The sequence below is a fragment of the Atheta coriaria genome, unplaced genomic scaffold (assembly GCF_025399875.1).
Source record: "Atheta coriaria isolate IRGN ID8LTWV9N9 unplaced genomic scaffold, Caltech_Dcor_3.1 hic_scaffold_14_pilon, whole genome shotgun sequence".
Lineage (NCBI taxonomy): Eukaryota > Metazoa > Arthropoda > Insecta > Coleoptera > Staphylinidae > Dalotia > Dalotia coriaria.
Genome location: NW_027045456.1, coordinates 73,770 through 98,037, shown reverse-complemented (window position 1 = coordinate 98,037; position 24,268 = coordinate 73,770). Strand labels below are relative to the sequence as shown.

At 33.7% G+C, this 24,268-nt stretch overlaps 8 protein-coding genes and 2 long non-coding RNA genes across 12 annotated transcripts in view; 9 read left to right on the top strand and 1 right to left on the bottom strand.

Annotated features, from left to right (window-relative positions):
• The window catches only part of LOC135802021 (uncharacterized), a 43,125-nt gene extending 35,826 nt beyond the window's left edge, over positions 1 to 7,299 (bottom strand). Inside the window, exon 1 of the mRNA XM_065315567.1 lies at positions 6,969 to 7,299. The gene's annotated coding sequence lies outside the window, so the exon portion shown is untranslated. The remainder of the gene's footprint in view (positions 1 to 6,968) is intronic.
• Positions 7,300 to 10,983: 3,684 nt separating this feature from the next.
• LOC135802028 (uncharacterized) lies at positions 10,984 to 11,972 on the top strand. Its single transcript, XM_065315575.1, has 5 exons — positions 10,984 to 11,127; positions 11,188 to 11,371; positions 11,431 to 11,568; positions 11,635 to 11,769; positions 11,835 to 11,972. Exons 1-5 carry the CDS (start codon positions 11,121 to 11,123, stop codon positions 11,893 to 11,895), a joined length of 525 nt encoding a protein of 174 aa, XP_065171647.1. The 5' UTR covers positions 10,984 to 11,120; the 3' UTR covers positions 11,896 to 11,972.
• Positions 11,973 to 12,215: 243 nt separating this feature from the next.
• On the top strand, positions 12,216 to 13,599 carry LOC135801928 (salivary glue protein Sgs-3-like). Its single transcript, XM_065315453.1, has 5 exons — positions 12,216 to 12,351; positions 12,414 to 12,600; positions 12,658 to 12,798; positions 12,855 to 12,986; positions 13,045 to 13,599. The coding sequence occupies exons 1-5, from the start codon at positions 12,345 to 12,347 to the stop codon at positions 13,514 to 13,516; spliced, it is 939 nt and encodes a 312-aa protein (XP_065171525.1). The 5' UTR covers positions 12,216 to 12,344; the 3' UTR covers positions 13,517 to 13,599.
• A 292-nt stretch (positions 13,600 to 13,891) lies between these two features.
• Positions 13,892 to 15,007, top strand: LOC135801949 (uncharacterized). The gene is made up of 5 exons (XM_065315486.1): positions 13,892 to 13,947; positions 14,006 to 14,192; positions 14,251 to 14,391; positions 14,446 to 14,577; positions 14,650 to 15,007. Exons 1-5 carry the CDS (start codon positions 13,941 to 13,943, stop codon positions 14,918 to 14,920), a joined length of 738 nt encoding a protein of 245 aa, XP_065171558.1. The 5' UTR covers positions 13,892 to 13,940; the 3' UTR covers positions 14,921 to 15,007.
• Positions 15,008 to 15,347: 340 nt separating this feature from the next.
• LOC135802004 (uncharacterized) lies at positions 15,348 to 16,283 on the top strand. The gene is made up of 5 exons (XM_065315545.1): positions 15,348 to 15,373; positions 15,429 to 15,591; positions 15,664 to 15,795; positions 15,851 to 15,988; positions 16,059 to 16,283. Exons 1-5 carry the CDS (start codon positions 15,367 to 15,369, stop codon positions 16,135 to 16,137), a joined length of 519 nt encoding a protein of 172 aa, XP_065171617.1. The 5' UTR covers positions 15,348 to 15,366; the 3' UTR covers positions 16,138 to 16,283.
• Positions 16,284 to 16,617: 334 nt separating this feature from the next.
• On the top strand, positions 16,618 to 17,791 carry LOC135802003 (uncharacterized). Its single transcript, XM_065315544.1, has 5 exons — positions 16,618 to 16,768; positions 16,824 to 17,001; positions 17,063 to 17,191; positions 17,249 to 17,377; positions 17,464 to 17,791. Exons 1-5 carry the CDS (start codon positions 16,711 to 16,713, stop codon positions 17,582 to 17,584), a joined length of 615 nt encoding a protein of 204 aa, XP_065171616.1. The 5' UTR covers positions 16,618 to 16,710; the 3' UTR covers positions 17,585 to 17,791.
• A 677-nt stretch (positions 17,792 to 18,468) lies between these two features.
• LOC135801946 (uncharacterized) lies at positions 18,469 to 19,106 on the top strand. The gene is made up of 3 exons (XR_010550482.1): positions 18,469 to 18,686; positions 18,749 to 18,795; positions 18,857 to 19,106. It is a non-coding gene; the product is annotated as an uncharacterized lncRNA (long non-coding RNA).
• A 560-nt stretch (positions 19,107 to 19,666) lies between these two features.
• Positions 19,667 to 20,853, top strand: LOC135801977 (uncharacterized). Of its 3 annotated transcripts, none has more exons than XM_065315516.1 (5): positions 19,667 to 19,785; positions 19,851 to 20,022; positions 20,308 to 20,374; positions 20,438 to 20,523; positions 20,584 to 20,853. In XM_065315516.1, the coding sequence occupies exons 2-5, from the start codon at positions 19,995 to 19,997 to the stop codon at positions 20,766 to 20,768; spliced, it is 366 nt and encodes a 121-aa protein (XP_065171588.1). In that variant the 5' UTR covers positions 19,667 to 19,785; positions 19,851 to 19,994; the 3' UTR covers positions 20,769 to 20,853. The 3 variants fall into 3 exon arrangements, with proteins under 3 accessions (XP_065171588.1, XP_065171587.1, XP_065171586.1); XM_065315515.1 differs by having other exon boundaries at positions 20,104 to 20,374; XM_065315514.1 differs by having other exon boundaries at positions 20,090 to 20,374.
• Positions 20,854 to 21,883: 1,030 nt separating this feature from the next.
• LOC135801978 (uncharacterized) lies at positions 21,884 to 23,068 on the top strand. Its single transcript, XM_065315518.1, has 6 exons — positions 21,884 to 22,033; positions 22,091 to 22,265; positions 22,318 to 22,467; positions 22,528 to 22,662; positions 22,730 to 22,758; positions 22,816 to 23,068. Coding segments are annotated over exons 1-6 (672 nt in total). The 5' UTR covers positions 21,884 to 22,032; the 3' UTR covers positions 22,998 to 23,068.
• Positions 23,069 to 23,252: 184 nt separating this feature from the next.
• Positions 23,253 to 24,261, top strand: LOC135801996 (uncharacterized). Its single transcript, XR_010550493.1, has 4 exons — positions 23,253 to 23,516; positions 23,580 to 23,714; positions 23,788 to 23,855; positions 23,919 to 24,261. It is a non-coding gene; the product is annotated as an uncharacterized lncRNA (long non-coding RNA).
• The last annotated feature ends 7 nt before the right edge of the window (positions 24,262 to 24,268 follow it).

The window sequence follows — 24,268 nt, the reverse complement described above, 5'->3', positions numbered from 1 at the left end:
TGACCAGTTTATGGCTTGTCATGGTTAATCACGCTTGTAAATTTACTTATTTAATTATACTTGCAGAAATATAAATTTTGCATAGCAATAAATATTTATCGATACTAAAAAATAAAAAATTATATTGGAATTGTTTTTTAAATTTTATTGCAACTTGTTAGAATATTGAAGAATTGAAGAATTGAAGATGGCGCCATTAATATTAATGACATTTGTGTTATGTACACAACATGAATCTCGTGTTAAATATTTATTAAATTATTCCAGCTGCGAACAGCTGCGACATGCGAACGGCGATCATTTCGAACATTCGAAACTTGTAAAACATTCAGCACTGATATTTTATTTGCGGGCAGGATACAAATAAATCTCGTCATGTTTTGTTACATGTTAACAAATATGTTTGACACATTCGCAATGCCAATATACACGCCAATAAACAACAAAAGTTTACCTTACAAAATTTTGCTAATTTTTAACCTTAAAACTTGTTTTTTTGTTTTTTTCCACGTTAATTAGTTAAATTTAAACTAGTTTCTGCCCTAATCTTCTAATTATGTTTCTATTGATTGGTTTAAGTGATAACTGTTGTTTTATTTCCAAAATTTCGGATCATTGTTGTCGATAACGACCCAAATTGCAATTAATCGGTTACTGACCATCAAATGTGTACCAGTGTGACGCGTTCGATGTTATTTAACATTCTTAAGTTTACGACTTATTGATTTACCATTTTAACACTAAATGAATATTTAAAGTAGATCAGACCTCAAATATTTCTCCGTGGTGTCATAAAAATTTATTAGCAACAAATGACGATCTAATCTTATTCTTATAATGTGATTACCACCAAGGAATTAATTAGACCGGGTTTATATAAACTGTCAGAGGTAATTTGTGTGGGTACATATCTTGGTCTGAAGTCGTTTTTCACCGTCAATTTCAGTGTCCCTCACATTTCTCAATTTACGGTGAATATTCCAAGCGTTTTGCATATGGAGCGCTTGAAGTTAAAGCACGTACGTGCCTGCTCCTTCACGATGGTTAATTTATAGTGAATGCCATCTCCCGCAAAGGTAAAAAACTTCAATATACTCGTAAAACTGAAACGCAGGACGCAGTCTTCATTTAATTTCGTTAAAATTTAAGCAGACGCGACGCGGCGATTGATTTTTATAATTAAAAAAGCAACACGAGTGGAATATTTAAAGAGATACATTTTTAAATCGTCAGCCGACAGGCGGCTTGGCAAGTGATATTAATTTTTGATGTCTTGCCTAGGTACCTTCAACTCAGTAACTTAACTTAACTCGGAAATACATAAAAAAAGCAATTTTTTCGTTTCCCATAAAATCGTTAATAACACCTACAAAATCAAGCTTATTCTGTTTGCACATATGTGCGTTTTAATTTCAGGCTACTTCGAAGAAAATTTAAGCCTCTTCAATAACAATACTGCTCACAGATGTACGCCAGCACGAATCGCAAGATTACGCGATTAGACTCCAAGCATAAATAATACTCATACTCGTACATGAAGGCACTTCTATCAGTGATGTAGATAATGCAGATGAAAATGAAGAACAAAAGTGCCTCGTGGTTTTTTCAAGCTACACCACAGGTAATAAGTACCTGAGGAGTATGATCACGTTTAGTGCTGCCGCTCGTGCGCTCTTAATACAATAATAACCGCCTGTTAATGCATGCGGCGAACCTCTGACCAGCCTGTAATGACATATGGTATGCACTATGATTTAATGCGTTTGTCCAAGGTGTCAATTTTACGCTTATCTAGTCGCCAAACGTATTTTTATATTCGTCAGCATATAAAATTGCTTCTCAGAAAAAATATTCTACATTATACTCAATGGGAGGTCCTCGAAACTATTAGATTCCTAATTTCCCAAACGTGTAATTTATTATTTAGCAATTTGAATTTTGAACCCGCTGGCGATTCTTAATTACTTTATAATAAGATTGTTATATAATATTGGTCTTTAATACAGTTCCATTATAATGCCTATAATTATGCGGCGATTAATTAATGCATTCATCTCAACGGTGGGATCCGATTTGATTAAAGTTTCGTGAAGTTTCTCGAAACTTTTAAATCTCAATCCGCTGGCGGGCGAAAAACGCTTCGGTGGCATCTGCTGTGCGCGCACACGGCATTTCGGAACTGATGTGATATCGTGCTATCAACTTGTCAGGCGATATGAGACGGGTCCACGGCGGCAAACTCAAAGGGCATCGGAAAAATTTCGCCGTCAGTGTTTTTTCTTGCCAAAATGTGACGTGAGTGACTGCTGGAAAGTTCACGCTGATTTCTTGCATGCGAAATGTGCATTTATACGAATTAATCGCAGAATCCGCTATTTTAGCAAGAAAAAAATGAAAAACTTTACATTAATAGCTGATTAACAAGTAAAACTGTTAATTTTACAATTGTAAGTATAAATGACGTTGTTGGATGATGAAAAAAAAAAGGATGAACAAGTAGTTGGTCGCACCTGCCGTTAATTCAACGACTATTAATGGCGCGCGACTAGTAAGGCCCATCAAACACATGGAACGTGGTGGTCACGACCGTTGACAACATTAAACAAGACATACCGTATGCTGATGAAAAAACGACAGGGACATGTTTCATAATTCTCAAATCTGTTTGGACATGGCGCGTGACATTACCGTACGCACAAGATGCAGTCATTCATATGTCTAATAGAAAATTTAATTTCATTTGAGTAAAATCTAATAAAAACTCATCTTTTTATGCGTTTTATGCGTGAAAATATTAAAAACTTAAAAAATAAACTTTTAATAAGCTTTGGTTGTTGGTGTATCATGACACGATTAGGAGTGTACAATGCGGATTGGTGTGAGTAGTGTGAGCAGTCACAGATAAAGAGATAAATAATTGTTCGTTAAGTTAAGTACGTAGCGCACGAGCGCCAAATGAAAAGACGCCGCCGCCGCGCGAGTTTGCGATGCAACCGCGCGCACGCGGTTGTTAAACCATCGATGTTATGACACCCACCGCAAGTTACGGTCGTGGTCGCCGCATGGAGATGAAGATGAAGATGAGAAAATGAAAAATAAATAAACATCGCATCTGCGTTGCGCGGCGCGTATGCGCCCATCTTGATCACGTTCGCGGGCGCAGCAGTAAGTCATGTACGGAGGCAGGCGCGTAAGTGCAAGAAAGTAATTGTTGGTTTTGAGGCTTCGCACTAGCCACACGTTAAATACTCGTTTAGCTACTATCTTTATTTCTTGGGTTTTTTGAGTGTTAAGTGTAAAAATCAGTTCAATATGCGGTGTTGTAGTAAAATTAAGATGTGGCAACGTTGAGTAAGTGTCATTTGGGTAGGATACCTTAATTTTTTGCGAGATATCGATATTTGCAGTAGGAATTTCAGTAGAAATAGCACAATCGTCGCGGATTGTAGTTCACAATTTGCTGCTATTTTTATTTCTTTGATTTTTTTAGTGCTCAGGATCGAAATTAGTTCAAAATGCGCTGTGGTAGCTTATTATGTGCAAAATGCAGATGTGGCAACGTTGAATAAGTGTCTCTTGTGCGACATCTAACGTGGTATGAGGATACTATGTATTTTCTACTGAAATATCACCACCGTAGCAAATTAGAGTTCTAATTTCATTCACAGAGGGCAATAAAAGTTTGGCATTGTAACGCAGCGCAAAGTTAAGGTTAAACCTTTTAATTTTGAATAATTTACACAATGCCTATACGCATATCAACAACAATAAGTAATGATAATAACCAAGGAGTGCGGACGTCGCGCATATCATCCACGGCAATCTAATGAGGATGAGCTAACGGTCGTCGGAATCACATCGCGTGGATTTTTGTGCCGTGTTGAAATTAATTCCTGCCGGTCTAGCGTAACAGGCGCGTACTTGTGCTCATGGTGCAACCAACGTAAGAGCGTAATTGTGACTAGTGTAAAGTATTTCAAGTTTACGCGAATGCAGTTAACCATAGCGAATTAACGATTTCGACACAAACACAGTAACAATCATAACAAAAAATAAAAACCAACACAACACCGACCAAAAACTGTATCATTTACATTTCGTTTAAGCGCGTTATGTATGCTTAAGAAATTCGATGTAAACTAGTTTAATAATTTTGCAATTTCACACAACTGAAATTAAATTGCGATTTGTTTATGTACCAAGCATGAAATGGTACTATTCATTGTCCAAATGTCGAAATGTTACCTTCAAGAAGGAGAAAAACAAATTTTGATGAACACATTAGAGTTACTGTTACATATTTCTCTTGACGCTTGTGGAAAGATAGTTCTAAAAACTAAACCAATTAAACGCTGAATTAATTTCAAATATTAAATTCAACCGGCAGGCATCATGCGCGCACACATGATATTTACGTGCCAATGTTCATGTTCATGTGCTCATGTAGAATTACAGAATTAATTTGCATCGATACGACGTGTTAGTCGCGCGTTGCCACTGCCAATGTCGAGCGGGAATAATTTATGCGATTCGTGGGCTGGAAAATTATATCATATCCCCACATACGCTTGTTTTCTTTCACTGCGTGCGTTCGTAGATTATAAGTGTAAGACTGAAGTAAAATCGGAACGCCGGCGGGCGAGGAATACGAGTATTAGAAGGCAAATGTACGAGTACTTGCACTTGCTTGTTTTCTCAACTGCTACTATTGCACATTCTTCGTATTTTATAATTTATTGAATGTATGGATGTTGGTATAAATTTACATGCGCTTTCAGGTAATTTCTAGGATTTATTCGGACATCTCAGAATCATATTTTGAATATTTTTAATTAAAATATTCTGTTTAAGCAGTAAAAACACGTAAAAAATTGTTTTTTTTACGGGTTTGAGGCAAGAAAACTGGTACTTTACACACGGGTGCCCAATGCGGTGACTAAAATACTTTAGTCACGGGCTTTAGTCATGGGGTGGAGCTTGCGCCTGAGCATTTGCCAACGGTGCAGCACAAAAACCGCTGCAAAGGCTGCTGCTCACTAAAAATAGCGCAAAATACTTTTTTTTTATAAATTGACAAATTGAATTGATAAAACACTAGAAACTTTCCTTGTATTTCTGGATTTAATTGACTTATATCAATCAAACTTTCTCTGACATACGGTGCAAATTTCGCACAGAAAATTTTAAGAGAAAAAAAAGAAAATAACCGACCATATGCTACCCCAAATTTTAATACCATCTGAAACAATCCTCCAGCTAATTAAAAGGCAGAGTTTAAAAATAAAATTAAATACACGTAAAAACACAGCCTGTGACTGACTTTCTTTTTAATTTCACTCAGAAATAGTTGATCCTATCGATTTCGATCACCTGTCGTGATCGGAATCCATCGCTGTGACTTTAATTCACAAAATATTTTATATACATATCTGGTGATATAATTTAAAATCATTTAAAAAGTTTAATTCGATGATTAGAAGTGAATTTTTTGATCCAATTGCACCGAAAACTCATTTTACCCGCGAGTAAAAGCCGAGGTTGATTAAAGTTGACTTCGGTGTGAACAGATTTTATTTCGTTTTTATTATTTAACGACCTCGGTGGCTTGCGCTGCAGCAGCAGCAGTAGCAGCATTGGCATTTCTCTTGGGACGCGCGAGTGGAATTATGTTTCGAACACGCCGGCGTCAATTCAAATTCGATTCAAACGGCGCACGTCGGAAGTGAAATTTTTTCGCACGCTCGCTTGTCGCACCATTATTATTTGAATACCGAAAAATGCGAACGCAGACACGAACGAAAACGCATTCTTTCTTATTACGATTATGCATGAGAGCAAATATTTTTCGTTGTTATAGAAACCGGAAGAATCATAGTTGATGAAGTGTTGCAATAATAATTACACCAAAGAAAAAAAAATTAAAAAAAAATGAAAATTTCTATTTTCAGTTTTACTATATGATTAATATGTACACATGAATTCTAAATATAAACAATGCATAATTTTTAATGTTTCCTTTATGATAAACACGCACACGCTGCACTTGCGCGTCCATTAAGATGCAGATTTGCCATCGCTGAGCGCATTGTACACGTCTAAGCTATCCGTATACACGAGATGCTATTCTGAATTCTTCGCGCCGCTGATTTCACATTCATCCTAATGACATGCTAATAGAAGCTCATAAGCTCGACGCCGAAGTGAATATATTTATTTCTTGTTAGCTCGCCGCTGCGTTCGCGATCGTAATTCACATTCACGCCGATTGTTGACTGGGGTTATTATTAGCCGTCGACGGAACGCATGTGTGGCGTGTTCACATCGCCAGCGCAAAAATGCAATCATTTCACATACGTTTCGCGATAATTACCATCGAAAGCGCGAAATGAGTATCTATTGTGTCGCGTCGCAATCCACAACCTTGCAGACATTTAAACCTCCACGGATTATGCAACTAATACGAACTTGCACTTGCAATTAATTTATTCTATTGCGGAAATATTAATATCGGTAATATTTCTGTTGTGATGGTACATAAATATTATCCAAACATTTTCATTCTTCTCCAGCGTCATTCAACCGCGATCAAATGATCGATTAATCAATATATTCCCTATACGCACGTTTGCAATAAACGTATAATGGATGTGCATAGATCAGCGTGCGGACGGAAGCAAAAAACGTTTTGATTACTTTAGCTGGCGAATGATTGTCGCGCGTTGATTAACGATGCACGATGAAATTGACGCGCGGCAAGTGGTTATTACTTTGTCATGTTCGCTATGTGCATAACCGGCTGCGAAATTTTATTACCATCGTATCGATTTGCCCGGTTAATGTTTAACAACGACAACAACTTTATTAACATCAATGCGATTTATGAGATTTTAAATTTACGCGCGAGTTAAACTCAAAATCGACACTGATAACAACAATTAGTGTAAGTTATAAATAATTTGCGTAGTTACCTTGCAAGGTTGTCTGGGCGCGTTGAGCAAATAAGTCACCGGTTGCACGATCCAAGAATAAAGTCATTACCCACTTGCTGTGCACTGTTTGTTCGTGTTTTTAGTTCTCAACGCACAAAATCACATTTTAAATTAGATTTTAAGAAAGTATTGAAAGTCTTTATCAAACGAGTGCATTTTCACTTTTTTAGATTTAAATTTAAGTATAAATTAAGTCACTTTTAGGATGAAATATGACTTAAGTCTGTTTGGGAGTGCGTAGGAAGCGCAGACGCGGACGAATGTTGAAGATGCTACCGCGAGCAAGTGCACACGAACGGCGAGTACTCGACGGTGCGCCGCGGAGTTCTTCGCGGCCTTCCAACGATAGCGCAAAGAACACCGAAGAGTTTGGTGGGGTTCTCTCTGGTTGCATTCATTGGCAACGGCGAAGAGCAAGCGCAAGCCACACACTGGACACCAGATTATCTACATTATCAATGTCAAGGTTAAAATTGCATCAATTTACTCCATTTCCTCATTTTTAATCAATGGTAATATTTTTCTGTGACTCTACTAAAATAAGAGGTAAAATGTCGAATGTAATTAAGTAATTTACGATTTTCACGTTAATTGTATTTATTTGTTGTCGTCTTTGTAGTACATGAACAATCTGCATACATTATCATGTTTTAACGTTGATTATTGAAAGAAAAACACTTTATTCGTGGGAATTACATCAGTTTCAATCAGAAAATCGAGAAATTAGAATTTTTACTGTGTTTTCTTTGTTTTTAAGCATTATTACTACCGTTGCACATAAAATTACGCTTAGGTAATGATGATCTGACATTTTTTAAGAGTTTTAGATGTCACTTGAATGAAATAATTAAATTAGAACAAATTTAACACCGATTTACAACGTTACAATAGTTTAGTGACATTTAAATGCTCTCTCACATCTTTTACAATTTAGATCACACATTTACCTGCCTTGATTCTTATTTTTTGTTAATTCAAACACCCGTATGCACCTACAAAAAGCTAGCTGTACCTGTTCAGCACCGGGGCGCTGCTAATTAAGTATTCAAATTCATTATGAAGCGTCGCGTCGGCGCGTTTACCAATTTGCCTACCAGCGCGCAAGAAGCAAGAACACCAAGAACCCGTATGTGCTCACGTGCGCGATTCTTGCAAAAAAATATTCATACACGATCAAAACTTAGGCGCTTTAAACGCCAGTCGGTGACCGTACTCTTTGAATATTCCTCTTCGCGTGTGTCGTTGCTAACGGCTTGCGGAAATAGTTGCAATAAATCGACGATTTAAAAACAATTAGATAAATCTCGCGCGCCAACGTATCTGCGAATGCACCACGGCCGCCGGCCCTTTTCGCGGATATGTGACGTGCGCGCGCTCCGTTCGTAATTATTGCATATTGTCCGCGGCGCGGCGATTAAATTTGCATTCGTTTTTGTCCCATTGTCGGGGCAGCGCTCGTTGCGCCTACCTACAGCAGACACAGCAAACATCATTTAAGCATTTAGCTATCTCTGCAAGCGGCGATATGCGATGATTTTCCATTTTCCGTTGATTAGCCAACCAGCAGGCTAACACGTCTCTGGTGTAGTATATTAAGAATCCATTTTGTCATTATACTTACGTGAACACTAAATCCACAGGTGATAATAGTTTCTATCTTTTACGTAAAGCATTTTAAATATTTTTATTTTTTGACGAAATCTAATTAACCTAATGCTCCTTTTGTGCTTAGTTTTTTAAATAATTGGTTATGCATCTATAAATTTGTAAATTACTGCGCAAACTAACACGAAGATTAGTCTTAGCTCTTGGTCACACATTAAGATCGAACTTGTTAATGGGATAATAAACATTCAAGTTGTTATGTACGACAAGTGTTCTGTCAAGGCGAGACTCACTTGCAGAACACGAAATAAATTAATAATTATGTTTTGGAAACACGTTGACACTGCTCAAATATTTCCAAGTCGTAAACCAGTTAATGTGTCTATTTTAGAGCAATAAAAAACGAGAAACAAGAATAAAAAATTAAATCTTTTAAAATATATTGCTCCATGTGCTAAAATATCATTAAAAATCATTTTATTTAATGCCCTGTATAGAAAAATACATTTTTTCTTGTAAATCTTATTATGGTGGTGAATTCTATAAAAGTAGCTAAACCTAAACCAGAAATAGGCCGTTTGCCGCCTTGTAAATCACTTGATGCGCATTTGAAAGCATTTTTTTCACAGATTCCTCGCACTCCGCGGGGAATTTTTATTCGCCGTTCTGCGAATCGCTCACCAGGAAGACCTGTGCGCATCTTAAAGCGCGTCTTACTTTGCAAAGCGTTAATCTTTTAAGGTACACGCGCAGTTTTTCTCACATGTGTTGTTACACGTGCAGCGCGCATCCGAACAAAACATTGTCGCTTTTCAGCGCATCGGAAAAGCCATATGAAAATGTCATTTGCACAATTTAAATTCAAAGCTACAGGATGTTAAATTATAATAAATGAAAAAAGCACTTGCAAAGAATTGCAATTAAGCGCATAAATTCCTTTTATGTCAGTTTTAATGGCTTGCAGCACATGTGAAAACAATGCATTCGAAATAACTCGCCATTAAAATTCCAGCGACACCTGAAAACGCGAATTAGCGTCAAAAATCATCGGGTGTAAGCTCGTCGCTCATTATTCGTGCGTGACATCGTTTTTTCATTAGCCACCGGTGGCACTGTTTGGTGTGTCATCTTGTAATTGGCGATATGACTTGTTGGTGGAGTTTGGCTGTCGAACTCACACCGAATTGCATCGGTGAAGACACTGCCTGCCCATTAATAACCATTAAGTCGGTGTCTGGCGATGTAAAAACAAGATTTATAAAAGCGTCGAGGAGGTATTGGTATACGGCGCACGTAAAAATATTTCACACTTTAATTACAAAAACACCGCACATTGGCTGTGTCCGAAAATCTAGAATTAGTGTAATTAAAAGCTGACAAATAATTAATTGGTTTTACAATCAATTAATTACGAATTACGCAGTGATGAAAAAAGTAATTAATTTCTATTGATATCAAACACAGTTTAATTTAAAACAAGGTGTAGACATGAGGTATCATGCAAAATGAAGTAATTAATCGAACGAATCTTGCCTTTCACCCTGCAGCGCAAGCCGAAGATCTGATTTCATTGTGGATGACCGGTTGACGAGAAGGCCATTATTAGATTTGCACAAAACGCAAGTTTACAGTTAAACCTCCACGCTTTACGAGCACGCTGGCTGTAATGCCTGGCTATAATACAATCAATATAGCCCGCCTAAATTACAGCCTCCTTATCAATGATCTATAATAATAACGCATCAAAAGCGCGTATTTTAACGAAAAACCGGCATTATCCGATTGAGTTATAATGCACACCCGGGCCATTGTACACAAAAAGTCGTTAAGATTAAGCACCACTCGACTGGTTCCTTTGATTTTATTTTTATTAACGAATTCGCATTTCGGATTCTTTTTTGTTTCTTAATGCGCATCACTCTTCGGAAGAGTCTTCGGATAATGATATTGCTTATTGCAATAGTCACGCATCGATTTTTGGTTACAATCGGTGCGAGTGCCAACCGGTTCGGTATTTCCAGTCATTCGGTAGAAAATTGTGGTTTGCGCGAATGCGAAATGTGAGAACTTTACCACTTTACGCCGACGGGCAGACAACATATGCTCAGGCGTAATTAGGGTAACAGTCGTAAATTATTATTACGTAAAAATGTAGCAAATTATTCAAATGGATGTTTTTATTATCACAGCGCGCTACTGTTTAACGACATCATTTATTAATATTTGATATAAAAGTTCTGAATATTCTTTTGATTTCGTTTGTAAATAATCTCAGTAAAAATGGTTATTTATGCATATTTACGTAATAAACTTAAATTATTTAATTATTTAAACATTTTCCAGTCATAAATTAAATACAATAAATGCTTATCTCTTTATAGTTGCGTTTAATCCGTTACATTACACTATTTATAAACTATTTCACTGGAATTATAAATCTTGCTAAATCTTGTTAGTCAGGAGTTTGTTGTATAAATATGTGCTCGGTTGCTAGGATTTTAGTGAAGGTTTTCCACTGATAGCAATATGAAGCGTAAGTTTATCTGTTGCTGACATAATATTTATTTATTTATACGATTAATTAAACTTGTAGAATTTTTCGTTGTTTGTATGGTGTTGGTGGTGGCCATTGCGGCGGAAGCAAAAAAATGCAATTTTGAATGTATTGATGAAACTACATTTAAATATTTTGGCAATACTATGGAGTGCAAACCTGTTGGTGATAAAGCAACAGTATGCAATGAAGAGTGTAAGGAGATCGCTGACAAAGTTCCTATGTAAATTATGCAGTATTTAAACTTTGAAAAAAACTTAATTTTGACTAATGTCACTTTAGGTGTGCTACCATTGAAGAACTTTGTCCTTATACTTGCCCAGACCCAAATGAACCAGGCACTATAGAAATTGGAGGAATGCAGACTACCTGTCCAAAAGATACAACCTGTAATACAGAATTGGACTCTTGCAAACACATGTAATTATAGCACATTATGACATATGAGTACTTTTATTTAGTCAATTATTTTATTCTTTTTAACAGGTGTAGGGCAGAAAAGTGCGCCAATGCTGATATGTATGAGTGTGTTGGAACCGATTCCGTCAAAATCTATGGAATCACAGTTAAGTGCCCCGGTAAAACGGTGTGCAATGCAGAAAAGATTCAACCTTGTAATTTGTACGTATTTGTAATATGTTTTCTATGATTGAGCAAATCGAAATTTTTAATTTTTATTTTTATAGTTGCATTGAAGCTTCTGGGGCCAAGAGTTCCATCGATAGTTGGCTAACCAATTCGTATTAATTCTTTGAAATTATGTCTCGAAATATTCAAATGAAATGTACTTTGATTATTACCAAATAAATATTGCAGCAAATCTATTTTACATTTATTTTTATTTTTATTATGTTTTCCTTGATTATATGTGTTAAATCCTTTCGAGACCGAAATATACTTTGCTTTAATTTAATAGTACTTAGTAAATTTTAACGTAAAATTATGACAATTATAGTGCTTTAGTGTAATTGCTGCTATTTTGAAACTTTTATTTACTTATATTTACACCTAAATCTTTATAATATTTCATGGCAACAAAAGTCATAAATTGCGATTAGTAACAATAAAATTAATACCACTAAAACTAGCAATAAAACAGGATGACAATAACACATTTTTTACTATTTTATGTAAATATAAATTAAGGTACATATAGTGATGGAATTCTTCTCAACAATTAATTACATGTTATCACAATGACAAGTAAGTTCATAATTGATATTTTAAACGATATGTCATATCTATTTTCTGATTTCATATTCTAGTGTATGCATCTTTGATTTTCCTTCTGGTCGCGCTCGGCTTGAATGCTGTAGATGCCGATTGCAAATTCGAATGTGTCTCTGAGAAAGAGTTTAAATATAATGGCATGACTTTTCCTTGTGGTACAATTGGTGAAGAATCAACCGTGTGTAATGAAAATTATTGCGATGAGGACTCCAATGGTCTTTTGTATATTTTAAACAAATAATATCTTATGTAACACATCTTACAATTGATTTGTTTTAGCTGTGACACCATCAAAAATGTATGTGATTATGAATGTATTGAGGGTGAAGGAAATGAGAATAAAATAATTGTGGGTGGCGCAGAAAATAAGTGTCCTGACAACACCATATGTAACGTTAAAGGGGACTCTTGTGAAAATATGTAACTAAACACAAGAACATTTTTTAAATATGATATTAATACATCAAAAATTTTAGGTGTATAACGACATGCACTAATGCTGGCAAGTATGAATGCATCAGTGATACAACTTTTGTAATAAGTGGAATAACTTTATCATGTGGTGAAGGTCAAATCTGCAATCAAAAATTAGAGCAATCATGTGATATGTAAGTATTTTTTAATTTTTATTTGTAGTTTAATTTTATATTTCTATTAAATTTTCAGCTGCATTCCATCAGGTACTACCAGTAAACCAACTGAACCTGCAGAACCTACTGAAGAGCCTACTGATGAGCATACTGAAGAGCCTAATGAAAAGCCTACTGAAGAGCCTAATGAAGAGCCTACTGAAGAGCTTACCGAAGAGCCAACTACTCAAAAAGAAGAGATTCCTACAGAAAAGGAGACCATTCCAACTACAACAGAGCTAATAACCACTCCGACAACTCCTCCACCAGAAGTAACAACCCCAACTACTACTCCCAAAGAAGTGACCACCCCTACTACTACTGGAACCACAGCTTTCCCCATACCTAATTGTAATAATCCATCCGGCAGTGTCAGTCCATGCAGATATGGGCCAAAGGGATATTATTACAAATGTGTCAAAGTAAATAGTAGCAGTTACGCTGCAAGGCGGATTTCTTGTGCCGCATGGCCCTATGATAATATCTGCAATAGATACAGACTCTGCTAAAAGAAACTGTACCTAAAATGATAAATTGATTAATAACTTTGGCGTTTTGATGGGAATAAATAAATAAATAAGATTGCAATTTATCACAGGTGTTTTAATAATCCTTTGAAATTCTTGGTATTTTGGAAAATTCATCACGTGGCTAAACGTTATTAAACACTCGATTGATTAAACGCTCGCAAAATTCCCAATTAGCCCTTTGACACTTAATATACTATTACACGAAACATCTTGTAACATCTTTTTTTAACATCTCATAGCAACAAAAGTAATAAAATACAATTAGTAACAATAAAATAAATCCAATTAAAACTAGCAATAAAACTGCGCCACAATTTCAGAGTATTTGCTATTTTATGTAAATATAAATTTTGGCACATATAATGTTGAAATTCTTCTCCAAAATTAATTAAATGTCAGCAACATGGCAAGTAAGATAGTTGATGAAAACTTTATTTCTCAGTTAATTTTTTTTATGTTAAATTTCAGTGTATATTTTTTTGATCTGTTTTCTTGTCGGGCTAGGCTTGAATACTGCAGATGCAGCATGCGATTTTAAATGTCTCGATGAAAAAGAGGTTCAGTACAATGGGCTTAGCTTAACTTGTGGTAAAATTAATGGAGACCCTACAGTGTGTAATGAAAAATTTTGCGATGATGACTCCAATGGCCGTTTGTATATTATAAATAAACATTTTTACTGTGTAACATATTTGAAATTAGATTTGTTTTAGGTGTGATACCATCAAAAATATGTGTGATTACAAATGTGTAAGTGGTAATGGAAATGAGAATAAAATAATCTTGGGTGGCGAATATAGTGAGTGTCCTGCCAACACCATATGTAATACTAAAGAGGATTCTTGCAAAAACATGTAACTAAACACAACATTCTTCTTTGGAATTATGATATTAATGCAATATTTTAGGTGTTTGGAAAAATGTACTAATACAGACAAGTATAAATGTTTAGATGATAAATCTTTTGTTATCATGGGAGTTACTAAAACATGTGGTGATGATCAGGTTTGCAATAAAAATTATGAGTTTCCTTGTAAAATGTAAGAATCTATCAAAGTTTATTTTATTGGTAGGAAAATCGTATAATGTTTTAATTTTTATTAAATTTTCAGCTGCATTCCATCTACAGGTAATACCAATAAGCCAACTGAACCTTCTAAGCCCACTACCAAGGAAGTGACCACCCCGACTACTACCGGAACGACACCTTTCCCCATACCTGATTGTAATAATCCATCCGGCAGTGTCAGTCCATGCAGATATGGTCCAAAGGGATATTATTACAAATGTGTCAAAGTAAATACTAGCAGTTATGCAGCAAGGCGGATTTCTTGTAGTGCATGGCCAGATGATAATATTTGCAATAGATACAGACTTTGTTAAAAAAAAACTGTAGTACCTAAACTGATGAATTGATTAATGGCTTCTGCATTAGGATTTGAATAATTAAATAAATAAGATTGCAATATACCACACGTCTCTTGATTATTCTTTGAACTTTTAAGTTTATCTGATCTTTTTAATGTTTTTTTTATGTTTATGTGTTGCTAACTGAATATTTAAATTATTGTTGTTTGAAAAATTAATACTTAACTCATAAACCTACAGATTCAGAGACGGCGCAATTTAATTTAATCCTGAAACTAAAATTTTATGCTTTGCACATTTTGCACGTCAAAAAGTAAACAACACTTAGATTTAGAGCTTCGTAGTATTAAAGTTTAAAAACGCTTTCATTCCAAACACTCATAAACTTCATTTTTAAATAAAATACCCTATATAACAGTTTACTATCTCACAAAACTTTGTATTTGCCACAGCAAGATAAAATGAAAAGTACTGATTTTCAGTTATACATCAATTGTAAATTAATTAAATAAAACTTTTTAAGGTGTTGCAGTATTCATCCTTGGTGCTTTGGCACTGTCTTCTGCTCAGGACTTTGAATGTGAAGACACAAAGACTGTTAACTTTTATGATAATTTGTTGCCGTGTCCTGATGGCCTTATCTGCAACAGCAAACAAGTTAAAGTTGGTAGTGCTAAACCAAAGCCGTAAGTAAAAATATGAAAATTAGTAATTAAAAATAGGTAAACAAATTAATTTTATTCAACATTTATATGCAGATGTGTAGCACCAAGCGCAATTTGTGATTACTCTTGCGACGCGAAGAACAACGACAATGTCATTATAAATTCAATCAGCTTTTCCTGTAATCCAGGCTCGGAATGCAACGCCAAGAAAACATCATGTGATGTGTAAGTATTTTAAATATTTACATTTATAATGTTTATATTTTTTTTTATTATATAGTTGCGTTCCGAAAAAATGTGCTGAAGACGTATATTCTTGCAAAGACGACGAACCTCTAAAGTTTTTCATTGGCATTCATGGAGTTGATTGCCCAGCGAACCACATTTGCAACGAACATAACGAACAACCATGCACTCCGTAAGTACAATTCAATTAAAATACTTAATTCTAACAATCACAGCTTTAATTGAACATTTTGTTGTTATAGATGTGTCTGCAAAGATAAAATTTCATGTCCTCCAGCAACTCGCAAAAGAAGCATTTTCCAGAGGTCTTATTATGCTTGAACAAGACGTGAAACTATCTACACCACACAACAATATTTTATTATCATTTAAACATTAGTTTGCGAAATATGTACTTATTTGAGAAATATAAAACAATTTAGAACTGTAAATTCATTTTAATTAATAAAAGTATATGATTGACATGATTTGATGTTTAATTTTATGCAATATTTTTATACTTCTTTATATTGTACTGTTTTTATACTTTTATTTTCTGCAATAACTGAAAACTTAATCAAATTGTAACATGTAATATCACTAAAATTAAAAATTAAACTTTTTTACTTATTACAAGAATAGATTTATTTGTCATTTAGTTATAACTATGATTTATACAAACAATATTTTTTGCATAATATAGTAAATAAATATGATGTGATGTTCAACTAAATTCTGTTAATTTAACAAAAAATTTGCGTATTTGCTTAACACTGTTACCAATTGCGCAATTCTCTTAATTTTGTTAATACCTGGAAAATTTAGTACGCAGATTAAACACAGGCAATTAATTTATTGCAGCTAGTTTAGGTTATTAGTGTTAAGTTTAAGTTTTATGCTATTCCATACCTATATATGTGCGACAGTGTGTCCAATAAAACATTGCTAAACACAATGCTAAAGAGAAATATGGGTATAATTTGTAAATTCTAAGTAAATAATTGTATACTAATATTAATTTTCTGCAGGTGGGCCAATAATAATTCTCGTCTTTTGTGTAGCTTTAGTTAGCGCACAAGAAGACTTTACTTGCGATAAAAATAATAAAAATGCAGTTACATACTTTAATACAGCATTGAATTGTCCGGAAAACACAATTTGCAATGATAGATATAAATTGCTGAATCGCGAGACTAAACCACGACCGTGAGTTTGTTTTTTATACATATACATTTATTAATATTAATTTCTTAAATAATATTTGCAGTTGCCTCGCTCCTTCCGACATTTGCGAATATTCATGTGGCAAAAACACGTCACTTGTAACAATCAATACTATCAATTTTGAATGTGGTGCTGGACAAGTTTGCAATAAAGAAAAACTGTCCTGTGAAGTGTAAGCAGTATTTTGTGCGGCTTATATAATTATAATATTTTTTTTATATTTTGACAGTTGCATCTGTGCAAGAGATGCGTATACATGCACTGCTGATGGCCAGGTTAAACTTACGGTTAATGGATATGAATTTTCGTGTGGAACAGGATCTTCTTGTAATGCGAATTATGCAGCACCTTGTGGAATGTGCGTAAATTTTTAAACTTATCATTAAATATTATAAGACTTTTATTCAGACTAGAAATATAATATATTGTTTTGAATGTGCATAGGTGCATTAAAGATGTAAACGAAGGTAATGACGATGATGATGACAACAATGAACTTGGGGGCGAAGGAAGCGGCGAAGGGAGTGGTGGTGATGACGATGGCGGCGATGACGATGATATCTAGAGTCAAGCGAGTGGTGTCGAAGAAATCTTTTTATAAGAAACTCTTTACAAAATGTGCATTAATTCACAATAAATCGGAATACACCCTATAAAATTTAGTGTTTCTCATCGTCAAGATATTATTTAATAAATATGTCTTTTTAATGTTGGCACATTTGATTACTTGATTGTTTCTTTGACACAGAATATATGTTGATTTTTTCTTGAATTGTGAAAATTTTCTGCGAATTTAATGAAATATGTTCATCTTAGCGCCATCTTACTTGGTACTATTGAGTTATAGTCCACGCAATTACACAGTGAAACTAATTCCTCTGTAAATTTTAACCTTAATACATTAATACCTGCATGTTTCATATTAAACTCAATGTTTACCTGTTGATACTAACACAACTTGCAAATGTTTGCAATCCACTTTTATCTGTATTACCTCAAAAGCAACGATAGATGTCGCTAGTATGCACTTTTGAACTAAAATATTGCAGTAAGAATTCAGATATCCACGTATTCTTTATCTCAATCGTTCTATGTGCGTTCTGTCATCAAACTTAATATTATGAATAAATATTGTGAAGGCCATGCAAAAACATAAAGTAATAGACCAAAAGCAACAAAAAATTCATTTCTTTAAATAAATGTATTTCATACAATAAATATTTATCTATTATTTTAATTAGAGTGAATAAATACGTGTTACAATGTTGTATCAAAACAATCTACGTCGTATTTACGCTCATTTCAATGTTATTGCCGCTTTTCATTTCTAGGAAAGTCAAATTTTCCTGATAAGCAAAGATTTACAACGCTAAACTTTCCAACACTTGCGTGTTAAATAAAAATGCATAGCTAGATTAACTATATTAATGCCGATGTTTTATAACATTCCATAGTTGCAACAAATTTAACATCATGTATAGATATCAGCACTTCATTTCGTTTGTCATCTTATTGACAAGTATTTTAATTCCAACCGAGTCGTTATCTTGCGAACCGGCGTCCTTTAAATGTTTATCAAATCCACGTCTGTATGTTATCGACGGTAGTATTCAAGTGTGCCCTAATTCTCAAATTTGCAACGAACAGAAAACAATTTCATGCGATCCGTACGTCATGAGTTACTTTTACATCATTCGATGAGTCAATGATTAATTTTTGATGTTTTCAGGTGTATTGACGCAAACATCTCGAATGATTTAATAAAGCCAAGAATTCGTATGTTTAATTTATTTTATCTATGATTTTATTTATGGGTTAATCGTGATATATTTTTTAGTTGGACCGGATTGTAATGATGGTTTTGGATCGTCAGATCCATGCAGACCAGGTGAACCTGGCAGTGGATATTATTATAAATGTATTAGAATTGGAAATAGTTACACTTATGTAAGACGTCGGTGTTTTTGGAAGTGTTTAGATGTGTGTTATAGAAACCCTGTGATTTGTCAATGAAATTTTATATTATTTTAAGTTTACAGCTTATAATTGTAATGAAATAAAATAATAAATCATAAAATCTAAAATAAGTATTAAATTATTTGATGAAAACAGCTTATTTGTACTCAAAATTATCAGAGATATTAATTTTATACTGACATAGATAGATTTGATAAGATTTCACACATTTTTGAAGTGAAAACTTCTTTAAAATTAAAGATTGGGTATTTCTCTATCAGATTAGCAAATAAAATAATTAAATATAGTAGGGTAAAAGGGTGAAAAATGTGATTAAAAGTGCTAAAAATTAAAAATTTTCAAATTTTGTCGATTTTTTACAATTGCGAATATCTCGTAAACTAAAAGAGATAGAAAGGAACGAATCGTAGGGTCTTAATCTACGGACCATTCTCTATCAAATAAGCAAGGAGAGGTGCTTGAGAATTTTTAACAAGGTTTTTTGATAGGAAATATCTTCTGAATAAGTGTTTTACATTAAATGATTTTGGATTATATTCCACGAACCATAATATATCATAATATAACTCTCACTATATTATCACTAAGCTGAGATTTTGAAAAAAAGAAACTTGATTACACTTTCTAATTATATTTCACCTTAGATACACATTTAAATCCCGCGTAATAAATTAAACTCATGCTGTAATGTCATCATAATAAATAGAAGTTGTTTGCGTCGCAAGTGCAAGTAACATTGACATTGCTGCACCTAGCAACTTCAACTTCATCTAACAAACATGAAAATAAGTTAGTAACCAAATAATTTATCTACTTTTGTTTCTCATATAAAATTTTTTAATTTTATAATTAAGGATTTTTATTCTTACTGATTGTGGGAGTTTCAATCGCCGAACCACCATCCTGTAGCCCTCAATTCAAATGTTTTGAATCTGATCTCTACACTTATGAAATATTAGGCAGTAATTTCACATGTCCACCTCGACAAATATGCAATAATGGTAAAACTTCCACTGATTGTACACCGTAAGTACTGATTTTTTTTATTGTTTCTTCCAAATAAACTGAAAAATATTTAAATATATTTATTTAGATGTGTCACTCTAGGAAAAGAAGTATGTAAATTTTCTTGTATTACCGATACGACAGGAACCCTACACGTAAGCAATGTAAAGGGAGATCAACCTTTTACTTGCCCAACAGATCAAATTTGTAATGCTGAGTACCTAAACTCTTGTTCACCGTGCATTCCAGTCGTCTGCGAACAGACATACGAATGTAATCCACTAAATCCCAATGAAGTGATTATAGGTAACGCTGTACTGACTTGTGCCAACAATAAAATTTGTAACCATTTATATAAACCTCCTTGTTCACTGTAAGTACAAATTAATTATTAGAATATTAAAAATTTTATTTTTTATTTTTTATTAATTCACAGATGCATTGAAAATTCTAATGGAGTAACCACAACCACTACAACTACGACAACTACCACAGCGAAACCTGTTGAACCACCAATTCAATGTAAGAAATTTCTCTACATTTTTATAACAAAAAATAAAACAGGCTATTAATTACTTTCAGATCCCCCAAATTGCAATGACGGTTTCAGTGCAACCCACCCATGCCGTCCTGGACCAAGAAAAGGTGGTTATTACTATCATTGCAGAGCAATTGGCACCAATTCATATGATTACGAAGTAAAACTATGCAAAACTCAATATGCAGATGCAACTTGTGGTGGAATCGCAAATCTGTGTCTTGCATAGTTTCAACAAACTGTCAAAATATTGCTGTAATAAATATTAAAGTTTTTGTTAATCCTTATCTGAATATAGCACTATAAAAGCAAAATTAGTCTGTGTTTCCTTTATAATAACAATTATACTTAATTGTGAATATGTTGTCGTCAAGAATAGAAAACTATAGTCAATGTCTTGTAATTATTTTGTTAATTACAAGCGTGGTTAGTCAACAATCATGTATCCCGCCATTTCAATGCTTAAGTTCTAACACCTATCAAATGTTGGGATCTGTTTTTACTTGCCAAGCGGGAATGGTTTGTAATGCAGACTATGATAACACATGCGCACCGTAAGATGTTTTAAACAAATTTTAACAATTTTACGTTTTACATTTTATTATTGTAGTTGTGTTGTGCCAAGTGCAGCTATGTGTAAATTCACTTGTGATCCACAAAATCCTGCAACAGGAATAATTACGGTTGTTCCAACAAAAGTTCAGGTACCATTTACGTGCCCTACTGGTCAAATTTGTAACAGTTTGTATGCAACTTGTGAATCGTAAGTGAAAAAACACACAAATTATTTGATTTTAATGAAAATCTATTTATTAGGTGCATATGTCCAAAACTCTGGACATGTGATGCAAATAATCCAAACGTAGTCACTATTTTTGGTTTTACATTTTCATGTGGCACCGGAAAAGTATGCAATAAAGATTTTGTTGCTCCGTGCGAAGCTTGTATTACTGATGGGTCAGCAATAATTCAACCACCAGCACAATGTAAATAAATTTTATTGTAAAAAAATTTTTGATTAATTTTTTTAATTTTTCAGATCCACCTAATTGTAATGATGGATATGGTGCTACCAATCGATGTCGTCCTGGCCCGCGAGGTGCAGGATATTATTACAAATGCAGACGTGTCGGAATGGTGTTCGATTTTGATGTTAAATTATGCACTGGACTTGCCAGTGATTCATGCCGAAGTGTTGCTAATATTTGTGTTTAAAAGATGTAATAAATTCTGATGCAAAGTTTGTTAACGTTCACGTATAATTCCAACTCTAACTCATTGTTTGTTTATCCAGTTTTTGCATAATCCGCACTATAAATTTAATCTTTGATAAGATATATAGTTATATAATGTTGTTTGGTAATAAATAAGCATGTTTTATGAGTGTATTATTACAGTATTAAAATATTTAAAAAATTAATTGTTATATAATGGTATATTTCCTGGCACTATCCAGTAGTTTGTTTTAAATTGTCCTTTAACAAGTTAAAACAAGTAAGTTAACTTACATCTTAATTAATTTGTAATTTAATTAAATATTTTTATTCTTAGTGCTATTTTACGTTGTGACAATATCCTGCGTGCTTGCATTGGCGTCGGCTGGCAAAGACGACTGTAAACCAACCTGGACTTGTCACGATGCTGAACATTATGAAATTCTAGGACTCAATAGCACATGTAATCCTGGAACAGTATGCAACCAAGATTACACAGATGAATGCAACCCGTATGTCTGTTTAATAGTGTAATAATTGATTTACTTAATCTATAAATTTCAGTTGTGTAGAATTGAATGCCGATACTTGCCAGTTCACTTGTGATCCTGCCAATATGGGCCAGGCCACCGTAACAATTAGCAACAATGATGTTACCGTAAATTGCAACGAGGGACAAAAGTGTAATATATTATATTTGAACGATTGCTCTCCGTAAGTAAATGAAAAAAAATCAAAGAAAGAAAAAACTTAAATATTGGTTTGTTTTGTTAGTTGCATTGCAGAAACCTGCGATCCAGTATGGAAATGCAATCCTGACAAGGAAACTGAAGTATCTGTCAGTGGAGTAACAATTAACTGTCGCGATCGTAAAGTATGCAACAAGGACTACAAATATCCTTGTGATATGTAAGTTTTTAACTGTTTTTTTTTTAGTTTTTATTATTATTTATTAATTTCTTATTTTACTTTATAGGTGCGTTGATAAATTCCCTGGTATAACTTGTAAGTATATTATTTATTAAATACAAACATAAATATTTTATTTATATTTTGAATTAGATCCACCAAATTGCAATGATGGACATGGTCATTCCAATCCATGCAGACCTGGACCAATTGGCAGCCGAAAATATTATACCTGCAAGAAAGTCGGCAAATTCTACTTTGATTACGAAGAGAAAAAATGTCTGTGGCAATTCCTGGACGGCACCTGCAAGAAAAACAAAGAAATTTGTACTTAGAAAAATGTATACACTGCAATAATCAGAATATAAACGTAATCCGTTAATAAATGCATTAAAAATGTAATAAATTTTAATCTATTCAAATTTCCAAGAATATTTTATGTTTAAACAGACTTTGTTTTATCACTTTCGCTGCTATTGAAATAATCCTTTTAAATTTCTCCTTTTTATAACTACAACTAACCTTGATGGATTAAAATAACAGATGTGAGGGTATAAAAATGATCATTTTTTTGCACATGTAAAATCTGCGACAATGTTACTTCATACTCGCGTTTCAGTTTTTCGTAATTTCAATTATTTTATAATTACTTTTGTTTTGTTATTATCTCGCCCAATACTTGGCGTACAAAAGCAAACGGATGAGATTTTTGAACGAATTCCCTGTCCTCCGGTGTGGCAGGGCATCTACAAATGTGATCTTCAAGATTTGTCTCATGCTACTGCATTCGGAATGAATTTAACATGTGCCACAAACCAAGTGTGTAATTTCGCTTACATAGAACCCTGTCAACCGTAAGATTATTTTACTCATTAAGTTTTAATATTTGTAATCAACTGTATTCATAATACTTTTAGATGTATTGACAATGTTCACGTCTGCTCTGATATTTATTCCTGTGTCGATGACAAAACAGTATTAATTGGTAAAAACTTATTTGTCTGTGAAGGCAGCCAAAAATGTAACAAAAATTTTGAGCAAGGGTGCAAGCCGTAAGTTTGTTAATTTTAATTAGAAATAAAAAATTACTTATTACCATTAGATGTTATTAATTTATTCTTACAGTTGTATCAATGATGAAACCATAACTACTCCATCTACTCAAAAACCTAGTACAACAACGTTAAGAATCGGTAACTATTTGAATGATATAAATGTGTTTGGATAATTTATTTTCTAATTTTGTTTTGTTTAAGAAATTCCGCCAAATTGTAACGACGGCAACGGACTTTCGAATCCGTGTAGACGTGGTCCGCCTTATTCAAAATATTATTATCAATGTGTTAGGTACTCGCCAGTTTGGATCGATTATCAAGCAAAACCTTGTTCCCAGAAGCAATCGAATCGAGTGTGTAGAAATGCTGATGTTTGCTAATTGAAATATAATACTGAATATTTGTCAATTGAATAAAAAAAAAATATATAAAACGTTTGATAGTTATTTTTAGATTAAATTAAACAAATTTTAATTTGTTATTGTGTGTTCCACAAACGTGGGAGCAATATGAAGCAAATATAATATAAAATTAATATTCACAATTTTGCT